The sequence below is a fragment of the Thamnophis elegans genome, chromosome 9, assembly GCF_009769535.1.
Source record: "Thamnophis elegans isolate rThaEle1 chromosome 9, rThaEle1.pri, whole genome shotgun sequence".
Lineage (NCBI taxonomy): Eukaryota > Metazoa > Chordata > Lepidosauria > Squamata > Colubridae > Thamnophis > Thamnophis elegans.
In genome coordinates this window covers 30,454,460-30,468,898 of record NC_045549.1, presented here as the reverse complement: position 1 = coordinate 30,468,898, position 14,439 = coordinate 30,454,460, and the positions used below count along the sequence as shown (strand labels likewise).

The window sequence follows — 14,439 nt, the reverse complement described above, 5'->3', positions numbered from 1 at the left end:
CTGACTAGTGTACAAGTATAAGAAACTTTGCGGCATACCCACTTTGTTGTGGGTCCTGTGCTCCTTCAATTTTAAGTTGTTCTTCATTCTGTGGGACACATTCTCCCGTTTAAACCACAATCACAGGTGAATCCTAGATGAATATGACACAATCTCCCCCAAGCTACCATTATCTAGATCAGGGTGTCCAACCCTGGCAACTTTAAAACTTCAATTCCCAGCTATGATGGCTGGCTGGAGAATTTTGAGTTGAAGGAAGGATGAAATCAACTTATCTTTGCTATCAGTTCGCAAATGTGAGCGTGCATGCATGCACACTTCATTCGCACACGCCACCTCCACGCATGTACAGGACCTTCCGCACATGCACAGAGCGTCAAAAACAGGGCGTGATGACATCTGGGCAGGTGGGCAGAGCCTCCCGCTGCCACCGCTATCGGTTCAACTGAGTTGAAGTCCACAAGTCTTAAAGTGACCAGGGTTGGACGCCCCTGTTCTAGATGTTTCCTAAAAACTTCCAGTGAACATAGCTTCTAGAACAGCAATTGTTTTGCAATGTGTGCATACCTAATTATTGACAGATATATCGATGTGATAAAACTCGGCAAGAAGTCATGATTAGCAGCCATGTTCAACAACTTCAGTTTTCCCTAGATACATTTCCATGCTTGGAGATGCAAATGATGATGATGATATTAAAAATACATAAAATCCTGTTCCAATTGTCATGAAGGCTTACAGTAACTGAATAATACTAATCTTAGCAGCAGGATAATTACTTTCCATTCTAATATGGAAAGCAATCCATTCTATTCATATTGCAGGTGCCTATATTTTCCACAAGAGGGCACTATTGCTAAATGTATTGTTTAATTCAGGCTTTCTTCCCCAAGAAAAAGACTGGTTTGTTCAGTTTATGTATATGAATGTATTGAGACACAAACACACACACTTAAGATTCTAGCTGTATTTTTATAATGTAGAATCATATTGCAGACAGGCTCATAGGACTACCAATTTGGGTTGCCAAAAATCAGAAGGTGGCAAGATCAATCCCAGAGATACATAAACCTCTAACTCTTTCCTCCCATCTCCTGGTTATTCTAGTTTTCGTAGCTCAGATTGCTAGCCCCAAGTCAAAACCACTGGGATGCATCAATATTAATAAAGACCTTGCGTTTTCATTGTATTGTTTTTTGGCATAACATTTCTGTCATGTATAGTATACATTTATTTAATCATATGCTTTTACTTAGAACTTTTAAAAGAAGATTAGATGTAAGCTATGATTAGTTTACCCATCTACACAATCTTTTTCATTTTCTCTTTTAAAATCTGCCCTTACCACCATTTTATCTCCATCCATCCATCCATCCATCCATCCTGTCTTTCTATTCCTCCCTTTCTCCCGCTCTCTCCATCCATCCATCATCCATCCATCTTTCTATTCCTCCCTTTCTCCCGCTCTCTCCGTCCATCCATCCATCCATCCATCCATCCATCCATCCATCCATCCATCCTCTCTCTTTCTATTCTCCCCTCTCTCCCTCCCACTATATTATGTGTGAATACATAATCAAATCATGTCCCACTGGGAGTACGTTTTTCTCAAATAACTAACCATGATTTACCGCAGCTGGGCGGGGCATTCCAATTGTCAGCTCACATCCCCAAGATTTTTTTGGGAAAACCTGGTGTTAGTAGCTTTCTTAAGGGCCAACAGGATTTGATCCCTAGAGCAATGGCTCCCAATCTTTTGGCAGCAGGGACCAGTTCCATGGAGAGAATTTTCTGCGAACCAGAGAGGGTACGGTTTCATATGCTGCCTGCAGATAGGGCTTCTCTTGTTTGCGTGGCCTGGTTTCACAGACTGGTGCCAGTCCATGGGGGTTGGGGGGACTCTGCCCTAGAGCAGGGGTCAACAACCTTTTGGACCTCAGGGACCACTACATTCATAATTTTAAATCCTGTGGACCACTATGAAGTAGTGACGGGATGGGATTCTTCAGTCACTTAGCTTGGCTGTCTGTTGGCGGAGAGAAGCGCCCGTTCAGTTAGGAATCTCAAATACGGCCAAGAATGAATGTTTGCCTTGTAGTCAGCTGGGTGCTAGATCTTCCCCCTGCAAGCTGTGTCTTTCAAGGAGCCCGGAAGATTTGTCTGCCACTAACTGAAGCACCTGGACTCCCAGGGAGAGAGGGACTGGAGCTACTAAACAGGCAGCTAAGTTAAGTGCCTAAAGGACCCCATCTCATCAGTGGGTGGGATTGATTGCTTTAGCGGGCCTTCCCAGGGGCCGTAGTTTGAGGATCCTGATTTAGTGCAATATAAAAAAAATGCAAAAATATAAATAATTTTCTGCAGACCACCAAAATTTTCTCGTGGATCACCAGTGGGTCCAGTTGGTTGACCACTGCCCTAGAGGATATATTTCAGAGAAGGAAGGCAGCAACAAGCAAGGTCCACTTTTTCTGAATGTGGGAACCCTCACTTCTTCTTGTTCAGTAGATGGATACTGCTGGGAGCAGTATATATAACTATATAATATGTTAAAGATGACAACCAGCACTTTGAATTATACCCAGTAGCCAACTAGTGGCGAATACAGCATTTGCAGTAGAAATGATATTGTGCAAAATGAGATGTACCCCATAACAACCAGTTTTACCACATCCTGAATTACTTGCAGCTTTTCAGTAGCCTAGGAGGAATACATTGCAATAGTCCAACTGAGAGTAGAGCAAGACATGGGAGACAGTGACTATGGCCTGACCTGGGATTTGGTGCACCAGATGGAATTGAGTCTCCAGGCCACAGGTGTTACTGATCAGCTCTGATACATGTAATATTTAAACCAATATTTTGCTTAAAATTAGCTTTTCTTAATTGCTGAAATATTCTAACCACTTTGGAATTGATTAGTATTGAAATATCATTGTAAAATTGAAAATGTTCGGGATGCTGACAAATCCTAATACATCGCATAGAATCTTGTGAATATGTGAACACACGAGAAAGCTTGACTGCAGAAGGGGAAAAAATCCCCTAAAAAGATCTAAAGGATCTACCAAATTCTTCAAGTTATGATAGCTACTAAAAGGCCTTGCCTGGTTTTCTGATCATGTGAGATGTGGGAAGGTTTCATAAATTAGCTTGAACAAAGATGCTCCTGATGTATGTGTATAATAGTTTGATATTTATGTGAAAATTCCATGGCTAGAAATTAATATCTATAAAAATGGGATCAGGTGACTAGAATGGGATTGTGGGAGGAATACAAATTTCATCCCAGTAGTTTAACGTTGAAACCCGGAAGGAAGATCTGTGGATCTTAATACTTTTTAGCTGCTTCTTTCTTTGCTGCAGAGCTATTATTTCTATAAGTTTTCAAGTGTGTCTCTGCAGTTTTTTAAAATGGCCCTAAAAGCTAAAGTCGCTAATATGCATGTCCAGAGGAATTCATTGATGGTCAGAGGAGAAAATTCTTCAGCAGGAAGTAAGTATCTAGCAGAAATCTGTAAGAACTTAAATCAATGGGAAACCTATTAGTATACTTCCTCATAGTAATTAGATGCCATTTATGAATCAGCGGTTTCTTATTTTCACACTAGATTTTTTTTTTTTTAAATGAAGTTTATACTTAACTGGGCAGCTGAACTGATTAACTTCTGGATTTGTTTGGCAGTCAGAATAATTAAAATGTAATTCAGAAGTAATAACTATGGAAGTTGCCAGATCACTGCCCTCTTTTGTTTAAAATTGGAGAAGGGTAGTGCACTCAGCAAGTCATATTTTAGACTCTTGGTGCAGTCTAAACATCACATAAATCTTGTGTTCTTTTCACTAGCGATCCCACTGCCCCAAGGTTGTTACACAAAACAAAATAGCAATAAAAATAGGTAGTGAAGTTAAAGGCCTATGATAAACCTAATCAAATTTTAATAAAATGGAATTCATTGGCTATGGACTACATTTTCATATTATTTGCAATTATTGTGATATATTCTCTGATTCAACAATCATGAACAAGAGCTCCTCCCCAATTTAGTCTACAAAAAATATATATACTATAATGAGCTGCGGTGGCGTAGTAGTTAGAGTGCAGTACTGCAGGCTATCTCTGCTGCCTGCCAGCTGCCTGCAGTTTGGTAGTTCAAATCTCACCAGGCTCAAGGTTGACTCAGCCTTCCATCCTTCCAAGGTGGGTAAAAGGAGGATGTAAATTGTTGGGGCAATGTGCTGACTCTGTAAACAGCTTAGAGAGGGCTGTAAAACACTGTAAGGCGGTATATATGTGATATTGCTATAATATAAAAATATTAACAAAACTAAAAACACCAGTTTTTAGTAAGCAACAGCAAATCAACCTAATTCTTTCTGTACATGAAATTTTGGAAACTCTTTATCAACACCTGGGACTGGTAATTTGTTTTATATTTCCTCTGACATTGCTAGAGCATTCTTCTACTGATTTTTCTGACACACTCATTTCTGGCAAGGAAGTGCTTGTTATAATCATCTATTAAGACCTCTGTTTTATAGATGGACCACTTATAGTAAGTACCTATCACTTCATCTTGGAGCAATGAATCCCATAAATTAGAAACAACAGAAACAACTCTCTTGTATTTATCAATTTTAGGAAGAGTGGAAATCTTTAATTTCACCTCTATACTTTGAAGATTGCTATTCCAGGGGGGAAAAAAGGAACTGGCATTGCCTGGCTTTTATAGTTAAATTGGGAATTACAGGGCTATTGGTTAGATTGGAAGTAAAACAAAACATTCTGGCAAATTACACTCTTGCAAGACTGCATGGAATTCAATATGGCCATAGCTAAAGGTTTCTTTTACCTTACTTTTCTTTTGAAATAAGCATTACGATACATAAAACGCTGACAAAATGACTGAAAGCTAAAAATCAATCAATGGTGCTTACCTCATCTCTTTCATTCCAAACATACTGTGGTAGGATAGGTAACTAATGTTCATGTTGACATCTATGAGCATCAGTACTCAAGGCTACTACTATTCTTAAACATATTGGAAATAATTAATGACTTTGCTTTAACATTTATTGTTATGCTAATCAATAATTTAGTTTATACATACATCCATAATTTAGCATAGTTATTAGTTAGCATGATCATCTCCTGATTTGGTACGTGGATAGTAATGTAATTATTGCTGCTATGCTGAGATCTAGAAATACCACAAATGGATAAATTGTAATAGCAATAGCAATAGCAGTTAGACATATACCGCTTCATAGGGCTTTCAGCCCTCTCTAAGCGGTTTACAGAGTCAGCATATTGCCCCCACAGTCTGGGTCCTCATTTTACCCACCTCGGAAGGATGGAAGGCTGAGTCAACCTTTGAGCCAGTGAGATTTGAACCGCTGAACTGCAGCTTAGCAGTCAGCTGAAGTGGCTGCAGTACTGCACTCTAACCACTGCGCCACCTCGGCGTAATATTCCAGAAGAGAATGGAAATTTCTACTGAAGGCCACAAACAATCCAGTAACTTGGAAAGCAAGAGCTAATTAACCATATACAGTGGTACCTTAATCCTTAATTAGTTCTGGGAGACATGGCAATACTAAAAAAGTTGAGTGCCAAATAAACCATGTGACTTACCTTTGTTTCAGCTGAGAAGGACTTCCTATCTGTGTCAGAAATTTTTTCACCATGGCTGATCTCCTGTCCTCCCTTCGTGGCTGCCTCCCGCTTCCTTTGTAATGAACTTCCCAGCATGGCCGACTTTCTGCCCACCCTGTGTGGCTGTCTTTCCACTTCCTTTTGCAGTACATTGAGTACCAAACAAATGATAAGTACCAGAACATTATTTTCATGTCCAAATGAGTCAAGCACCAAATCCAATGAGTTTTAAAGGAGTCAAGTATCAAGGTACCACTGTATTACTAGTTACATCTACTGATATCCCCAACATGAAGAAAAACAAGGAAACAGTTTTAATGAGTAGTTTTTATTTCAAATTATGTATATAAGCTTTAAAAAAACAAATAGAAAACTTATTGGTAGAGAGGGAATAGAAAGATAATGACCCTTGTTACAAAATCAATTGCAGAATGCTTGTCTTTTTCCAAGATAGCATCCAATCCAGGGAACCTTTTTTATAGCTAAAGTCAAGTCTTTAAAGGCCTTAACCATCTTTACCAACAATGTAACATTCTAAATACGAAAAAGTTCTGTTTGTGGTTTTAAATATGCACTTCAGTTTTGCTTTATGTGTCATTCTAAAACAATCTACTCAACAATTAAGTAAATAAAAGAATATATGCCATTTAGTTTTCTCCAACCATAAACAACATTATCCCCAAACGTCTCTCCATGGAATTTGGTAAAATATATATGAAACTGCCATGATACATGTTCATCAAAATCTTGAACTCGAGGTAGATCTGTTGGAATAGTAGCAGTGTACTAACTGTTCAAAGGATGTTGCCTAACTTAAGAGGAAGACGGAAGAGTGGGAAATGAACCAAAGCAAATGAGAACCATGTTTTCATCTGTAATGGGCAATTCAACTGAATCTCTGTAACAAGGTAACATGCATTCTTGTGCAAATTCTTTACATTTCCCTGGAACTTGCATGCAAAATAAATTTGCAAATCTCTCATAAAACAAACCATTCTTTCCGTTACTTCAGAGGTCTTCAAACTTGGCAACTTTAAGTCTTGTGGACTTCAACTCCCAAAATTCTGGGACTTCAACTTGCCAAGTTTAACCCCTGCGTTACTTAGTCAATGGCTAAAAGGGCTGTTGACTTGGTAACACATATTTATAAACTTAGAAAAAGATTTATAAAAAACAAACAGGAAAATGAGCAGTGCGTGCTTTTTCTAATTTTTTCTCTCTTCAAGTTTTAAAATTGGTCTTTGTTGTATATTAAAGCCACCAGTAGGAAATGCAAGGAATGTGTGATTTACATCTTGATTGGCTTAGTGGGAGAATCTTGCTTGTGATTGCTTTGCTGTGCATTTCTGCAGGTTTTGCTAATTTTGTGATTATGGTTAAAGACATATATGTCACAACAACTTTAGAATTATGATTTATGATGTACATAAAAATGATTGAGGGGCAGGACACCAGTATCTTTTATGCTGACTTCTGAAATTTCACCAAATTCAATAGCTGTTAAATAGATGCTTAGAGTTTGCTGATTCATACATCTTTATCATTCAGGAAACAACTGCTTATTTCAGAAAAATGGGCAACTGGACACTAGCGAGCAAGCTATTTGACACAAATTGTTTCTAACATCAAACATTTCAGCTTGGCATCTGATAAAATTACTGGGAAAGGATAGTTAATCCCAACATGTTGGGATAGAAGGAGTAGGCATGTTTCCAATAGTTTAAATCTGAAATTAGAACAACATACAAGATATATGCCAGTCTTCAAGAGGCTTTTGCAGTTTTCTACTATAATGCAGAAAAGTATCTGTGTTTAAAACCAGGGTTTTACTTCATGGGATGTTATGCAGAGGAAAATGCATAAATGTGCTCTTGGATAAGGCAGCTTCCCTGCACATGTCAAGAAAAACAGGACTCTGAAAGCACTAGAAACCCATACATTTTTTATAGACTCTTTACATGGCTCCCACACCGCTGTGGAAATAATGTTGTTTCTAAATTTGAGATCTGAAGGCCAATATCTTTAAGTGTCCTGTTGATTATATTATTAACTATATATTGTTTTATTTTCCCTTTCTTTTTATCCAAATGTGGATATTAATCAACATCCCTGCTAAAAAGTTAAGATTTTGTTTTTAAAAAATCACCTTTAAACTCTGATTGTCAGGTTAACTAGATATATATTCATTCCAATGCTGCTTAAATTTCTATGGAATATATATATATATATATATATATATATATATATATATATATATATATATATATATATATATATATATATATATATATATTAGCTTGAGGGGGCAGTCTTCCAACCTCATTAGTTTTTGTATGCTGCTCATGGGATATCGAACAATATAGCACTGAAAAGCTTGTAAGTGGCAATAAAGTGACCGCTGCAATATTAGTATTTTTCTGCCACTATTGGGTGGGATGTCCTGCACAAGGGAAAAAGATAATTGGCTTTAGTAAACTATAGCAATGATAATAAAAACACTCATCCAGCAGTGCTTGTAAATCACTGGTGTTTCCTTATGGCCTTGCCTTTGAAGAAGTTCACAGTTCATTTAAGATATAAATGCCACAGCACCATAAAAATGAATCTGAATTATCCTGAGAAGCCATTTACTTTGAAGGAAGGTGGAGAAAATGGTCTCAACAAATGCAAAGTTTGTGCTTCTCAGTTTCTCTCCAATGGCTGGCCCCTTGCTGAATATACACAAATTTGGAAGAAAAAAGGCATGTCAAAATAAGGACGTGACAGAATCACCAAAAATCAAGTTTTTTTTCTCACTTAAATCTTCAGAAATCATCTTCAAGGATCTAGAAGAAAACAGTGCCCAGGAAAACATATACAAAGTTCACAAATAATTAGGACAACTGAGAGGTCCAGTTTGGTCTTCATTCACTGCAATAAAGCTTACAGAAGAGGAACCATTTGGTGGATTGAGACTAAGATGTGATCATGGAAGCTTTGAAGTTTCACTGCTAGGATGATTTGCTCAGGAAGAGAAATAAAAGTGAATGAATGGAAATTCTGAGTGCAACCTCTTATAATAACCAGTCATCTGATTTTGGAATCAATGCTTTTGTCAAAAGTATTTTAAGGCACTTCAGTAGGTATTTTAAATATATTTGTAGGTATAAAAATAAAGTAAGTGCTGAGGCAACATTCATATAGGATCATCTTTTGCATTGTCTCTGTGTATGTACAAAATAGGACATATATACATTCACGAGGGCTGTTCCATTATACTTTCACTGGTACTTTGGGCTGCCTTGTTAATTTCATTGCCTGAAAAACATCAAACCAAAGGTCAATTTATTGCCTTCTTAAAATCACAATTAAACAACAATAGAACATATCTTTAAAATAATGACTATTAACTGTTGGAATATTCCCCGGGCACTAGCAGTGACAGGAGATACAAGGCTCTAGCCGCAAGTTACAAAATTAATTCCTTGTAGTATTAGTAGTTTCCTCTTCTTTTACTGAAATAATGTCAAGAACAAATTTATGTATCTCTCAGATTACTAGCAATCAAAACTTGTAGTTTTGTTACAAATGTCACATCATAACTTCGTAGTATAACAACTTGGCTTAACATTTTTTTTCCCTATTGTGACATTATTTTGTGTTTCTGCCCTCCCTGGCAAAATATATTACCATTTTAGGCATTTGCACAAATAACAAATGAAATAAGTCATCTAGCATAATCTAAATAATGAGAGCTGGTAACATTTACTTAGAGTGAGGTCCTATTTTTATAGGAACTTTTTAAAGGAAAAAAATATTTGGTCTCTCCGGAAGAAAACAAGATATTAAAGCACAAAGGATTTGTAGGGATTCTGACCCTACAGAAAGTATGATTCCTCCCCCCCCAAATACTGTATGATTGCAATATTGTGTATTCGATCATGGAAGTAAAAGTTTAAAAATTTCATAACATATTGAGAAAGCAAGATCTTTGTTTTCATACATAGCACATCCCGTGGTACCATTTTTCAAGCTTGTTGGTAAAGCTTCAAACAGTTAAATTCTTTCAAACAATTAAATTTGGCCTTATTTAGGATTTCATTGAAAGAGAATATAGCTTTCTGCTTTAGCGAAATACCAAAATGAAATGAAGGAAATAAGCACCAAAACATGATGCTATATTTATTTGAAAAGCAGGAAACCATTTTTATACACATCAAAATCAACTGTAACTATTTTTTTTTAAAGAAATCTGTATGCAATCTTAACCCAAACTCATCCAACTATAATAGTGGTTACTGTAAATTATGCAGAGAAACAAGGGAAAAGACCCCCCCTCTCAAACACACACACACAATACTATATATAAAATAAGTACATAAAAATAAAGCTAAATTGATAAATATATTTTGAATCCTTCTTTATTTACTTACTTTTTCAATATGTCCGATTGCTAATGTGCATCTATGTTTAGCACATTTGTTTTTTCTTTCTGGCTAGTCTAGTATTTTCTCAGAGCAATCTAGAATATCCTACTGTAAATATAGTTTAGAAGAGTTCTATTGATCATCTCTACAACTATACAGAATCTAAAGTGTCTCTTCTGATTTATTGGATGTTTTAATTACTGCTGTTTGCCCCCAGCCTCCTGGTGATCTCATTCCATTTCTTAATACCCATTTCTGTACTATTTAGCAAAGATGGAAATATTTTAAATCTTCCTTCAGCTACAAAACAACAGTCTATTCTCAACATTTGCGCCATCCAACACATTGCTTAGAAGTACCGTCAAATGTGTTCCAATCTTTGTTCTGTTTCAGATTTATTTCACAGCATTAAGACTGCTTGTTTAGGGACATTTTATTCCAGCATTAACAATGTAATGGTAAATCATACTTTTCAATAATTGTTTCTCTTCTTTATTCCAAATAGTGAACTTCATGGGGTCATGATTTCTTACCTTTTGTCTAGAAATCATCCAAGATTTTATTGTTGGTACCAAAATGCTGCCAAGGAGGATCTGGGCGGGGTGATATATAAGTAATGGGACTGAAATTAAGGACAGATGCTTGTAGCCTTCAAATACTATCTTCAGCATTGGTATACCTGTGGGCAGAAATATAACTAAAATTAAGAATCCTTTGATGATTTTTCTGAGCTAAGAATTGCAGGAAAACCCATTTATAATAAAAAGGTACAAAAATAAAGCAATAAATTAAAAGATCATTGAATTATAATGCAACATATAATTAAATATAACAATGTATAATATAGTCACAGTACATTATTACCACACATTAATATAACATATTATATACCGTATATACTCGAGTATAGGCCGACCCGAATATAAGCCGAGGCACCTAATTTTACCACAAAAAAACTGGAAAAGTTATTGACTCGAGTATAAGCCTAGGGTGGGAAATGCAGCAGCTACCGGTAAATTTCAAAAATAAAAATAGATACCAATAATGTTTTTGAATATTTATTTCAAAGAAAAACAGTAAACTAGCGGTGTATTCAATGAAATACTTCACTCACCTCATGATGCTGATGTCCCGCTGTGATGATGATGTCCCGTGCAGCCGCGGGAGCGATGTCCCGCCTATGACACACGGCACAGTGATTCCTATCATTGGATCACTGTACCAGAGGAGGTGGGACATCGCTATGTGGCTGCTTGCCATAACAAGGAGGAGGTGGGACATCGTTGCAGAGCGGCAGGAGGGGGAGGAAGGGGAATCGTAAGACAGCCCTGCATTACATTAGAACGTGAGGAGGGGGGATGGTGCGGTGCGCGCTGCGCGGCAAACTGACACAGAGGGAGGGGAAACTCACAGGGGCACTGGGCCATTCACGAGTGTCACCCAGCGGCATGGCCCCGCCCCTTTTTCTCCTCCATTTCGGGCAAATTTTTCACTGACTCGAGTATAAGCCGAGGCGGCTTTTTTCAGCCCAAAAAGTGGGCTGAAAAACTAGGCTTATACTCGAGTATATACAGTAATGATCATACAATAGATTTTGGTGGGAATATATTTGAGTTTTCTTTTGCAGCGTGTCTGCCATGCATTCTTCTGGTCTTGTCTGCTTTTAATTCTGCACTCTAGAAAGAGTGCAGAGAAGAGCTACAAAGATGATTGGGGACTAGAGATTAAAACATATGAAGAACAGTTGCAAGAATTGGGTCTAGGGAAAAGAAGGATTAGGGGTGACATGATAGCAATGTTCCAATATCTAAGAGACCACCACAAAGAAGAGGAGATCAATCTATTCTTCAAAGAACCTGAAGGGCAGGACAAGGAGTAATGGATGGGAACTCATCCAAGAGGGAACCAACTAAGGAGAAATGTCCTGATAGCTAGAACAATTAATCAGTGGAACAACTTGCCTCCAGAATAGCAATAACACTTAGACTTATATACTGCTTTACAGTGCTTTTACAGCTCTAAGTGGTTTACAGAGTCAGCATATTGCCCCCAACATTTTGGGTCCTCATTTTACCCACCTCGGAAGGATGGAAGGTTGAGTCAACCTTGAGCCTGGTGAGATTTGAACTGCCACATTGCAGGCAGCCGGCACTCAGCAGAAGTAGCTTGCAGTACTGCACTCTAACCACTGCGGCACCGTTGTGGGGATTCCAACACTGGAGGCTTTTGAGAAGAGGTTGGACAACCTTTTGTCTGAAGTGGTGTCAGGTTTCCTGATTGAGCACTGGGATGGACTAGAAGACCTTCCAACTCTGTTAATTGCTTTTAATCTGATGCTTTTAACGCTAGGTATAAACTATCCAGAGTCACTCTGTATTATGGGAAAGCAAAGGTAAAAACAGGACTGTTGCAAAAGCTCAGCTCAGAGGTATGGGATGGGGGCAGAAACAGGCTCAGAATCCCCCCAATTATGCCTGGCATTGATTGAACAGGAAAATTACTTTGACAGGCTTTCATTACCCTGCTAGCAGTAAAGACCCGTCTAGAAATAGCTTATCTCTAAGTAGCCTTCTTGTAGTCCTTTGATACTCTACGACTGAGAGAACATAGAACTTAGAAACATTCTATAAGTATGTGAGAAAATATGAAAAAGTGATATTTTAAAAAACAGAAGTCATATGTCACAAGAAATAATTCCCATTTAGGGAAATTAAACATCTTCAAATACTATAACTATCTTCTTATATATAATTTTTTATTATATTATATTATTTTTTTTGTGTGTGTGTGCGTGCGTGCTTTTCTTCTGTCAGAGCACCTGGTCTATCCAAATATGGGAGGGATCATACTGCTTCCCTTTCGCCTTTCATCCCTATTGCAGAAGGCTTCCAGGCAGTCGCTTTCACGACAAACTATTTTGAGTTACATTTTTGCTGATGAAGAAATGAAGGGAGACTATAGTATAGAAAGGGAAGCAATATGCGCCCTTCCATATTTGGGTAGACCAGGTGCTCTGACAGAAGAAAAAAAGCATTTAATCTCTCCCCTGGCTCAGCAAATAAAGGGAGAACTTGTGGCTTAGAGGTTAATACAACTGTCTAATATGTAAGCAGTCCAAGTTCGAATCCCAACAAGGGTATCGCTAGCTGATGAATAAATAGCTGATGAGCTAAATAGCTTGAAATAGATCTATACTAGTTTCCCTTCATTTCTTTATACACAAAACTCTATCATCTATCTATCTATCTATCTATCTATCTATCTATCTATCTATCTATCTATCTATCTATCATCCATCCATCCATCCATCCATCCATCATCCATCCATCCATCCATCCATCCATCCATCCATCCATCCATCCATCCATCCATCCATCATAACTCTGGAATGCCTAAAGCAATAACAACCAAACTTGGTACACAGATGACTTAACTCTCTGGAAAGTAATACTGTGGGGGTAAGACACTCCTAACGCCCCCCAAGGTTTGTTAAGATGCAGCGTGTTGTACCTTTCAGTGATTTCTACTGTATTGCTGTAACTCTGGAGCACCTTGAGCAATTTCAAGCAAACGGTACACAGATGACTTTTTCTCTCTGGAGAAAAATATTGTGGGGGTAAGACACCCCTAACACCCCTTGAAGTGTGTGTTCTGTTAAGATGCAGCCTGTTGTGCCTTTCAATGGCTTCTACTGTACTGCCATAAAATGGCTTCTACTGTACAGCATAATGGATTTGCCATGGCAACGGCTTCACAGTACTCCACAGGGGGGTTCCCTCTGGTAAGGGGAAATATCCAACATTAGAAATTACATTTGGTCCGGACAAATGAATAAATAAATAAATAAATAAATAAATAAATAAATAAATATTTGTGCAACACCAGGTTATCACCTAGTGATACAATAAAGTGGGATGATGGGTGGTGACAAGGGTGATGGATCAACAGTTTTCCTGTTGAGCTCTGTCAATGCAATTTATTTGGTTTAAATAGCCTTATGATATTTTATTTGGTTTAAATGGCTTAGCTAAACATAAGGTGAGATGTTTTGCATGTTCCACAACTAGGACTGGAATTTCTGCCACTAAGCAAATTGGTCATATAGCACATAAAGCTCGGTGACAGCAATCTTGGCATTCCCTATTGCCAAATTCCATGAATTGTTAGACAAGGACCCACCCCAATCCAAGCCATTCTGGGCTTGATCCTCCCAGGCTGAATTACTACTGTGGACTGTACTCTAAATGCTGCTACCAAATTACTTCAGACCCTAGTAATATTTTAAGTTGCAAATATCAATGCAATTATTGTACATTGTAGATCTTTATAGATTTGTTAGGCATTTGGGTGGATCATGCAGGTGTTTTTTGTTAAATG

General features: G+C 37.7%; 1 protein-coding gene across 1 annotated transcript in view; it reads right to left on the bottom strand.

Moving 5' to 3' along the window:
• Positions 1-6,252: 6,252 nt before the first annotated feature.
• SLC10A7 (solute carrier family 10 member 7) overlaps positions 6,253-14,439 on the bottom strand; it is a 174,031-nt gene continuing 165,844 nt past the window's right edge. The window contains exons 12-13 of the mRNA XM_032224161.1: positions 10,596-10,741; positions 6,253-8,953 (exon numbers count right to left, since the gene is read on the bottom strand). Of these exons, the coding sequence (XP_032080052.1) occupies positions 8,909-8,953; positions 10,596-10,741 (191 nt within the window). The 3' untranslated portion in view covers positions 6,253-8,908. The remainder of the gene's footprint in view (positions 8,954-10,595; positions 10,742-14,439) is intronic.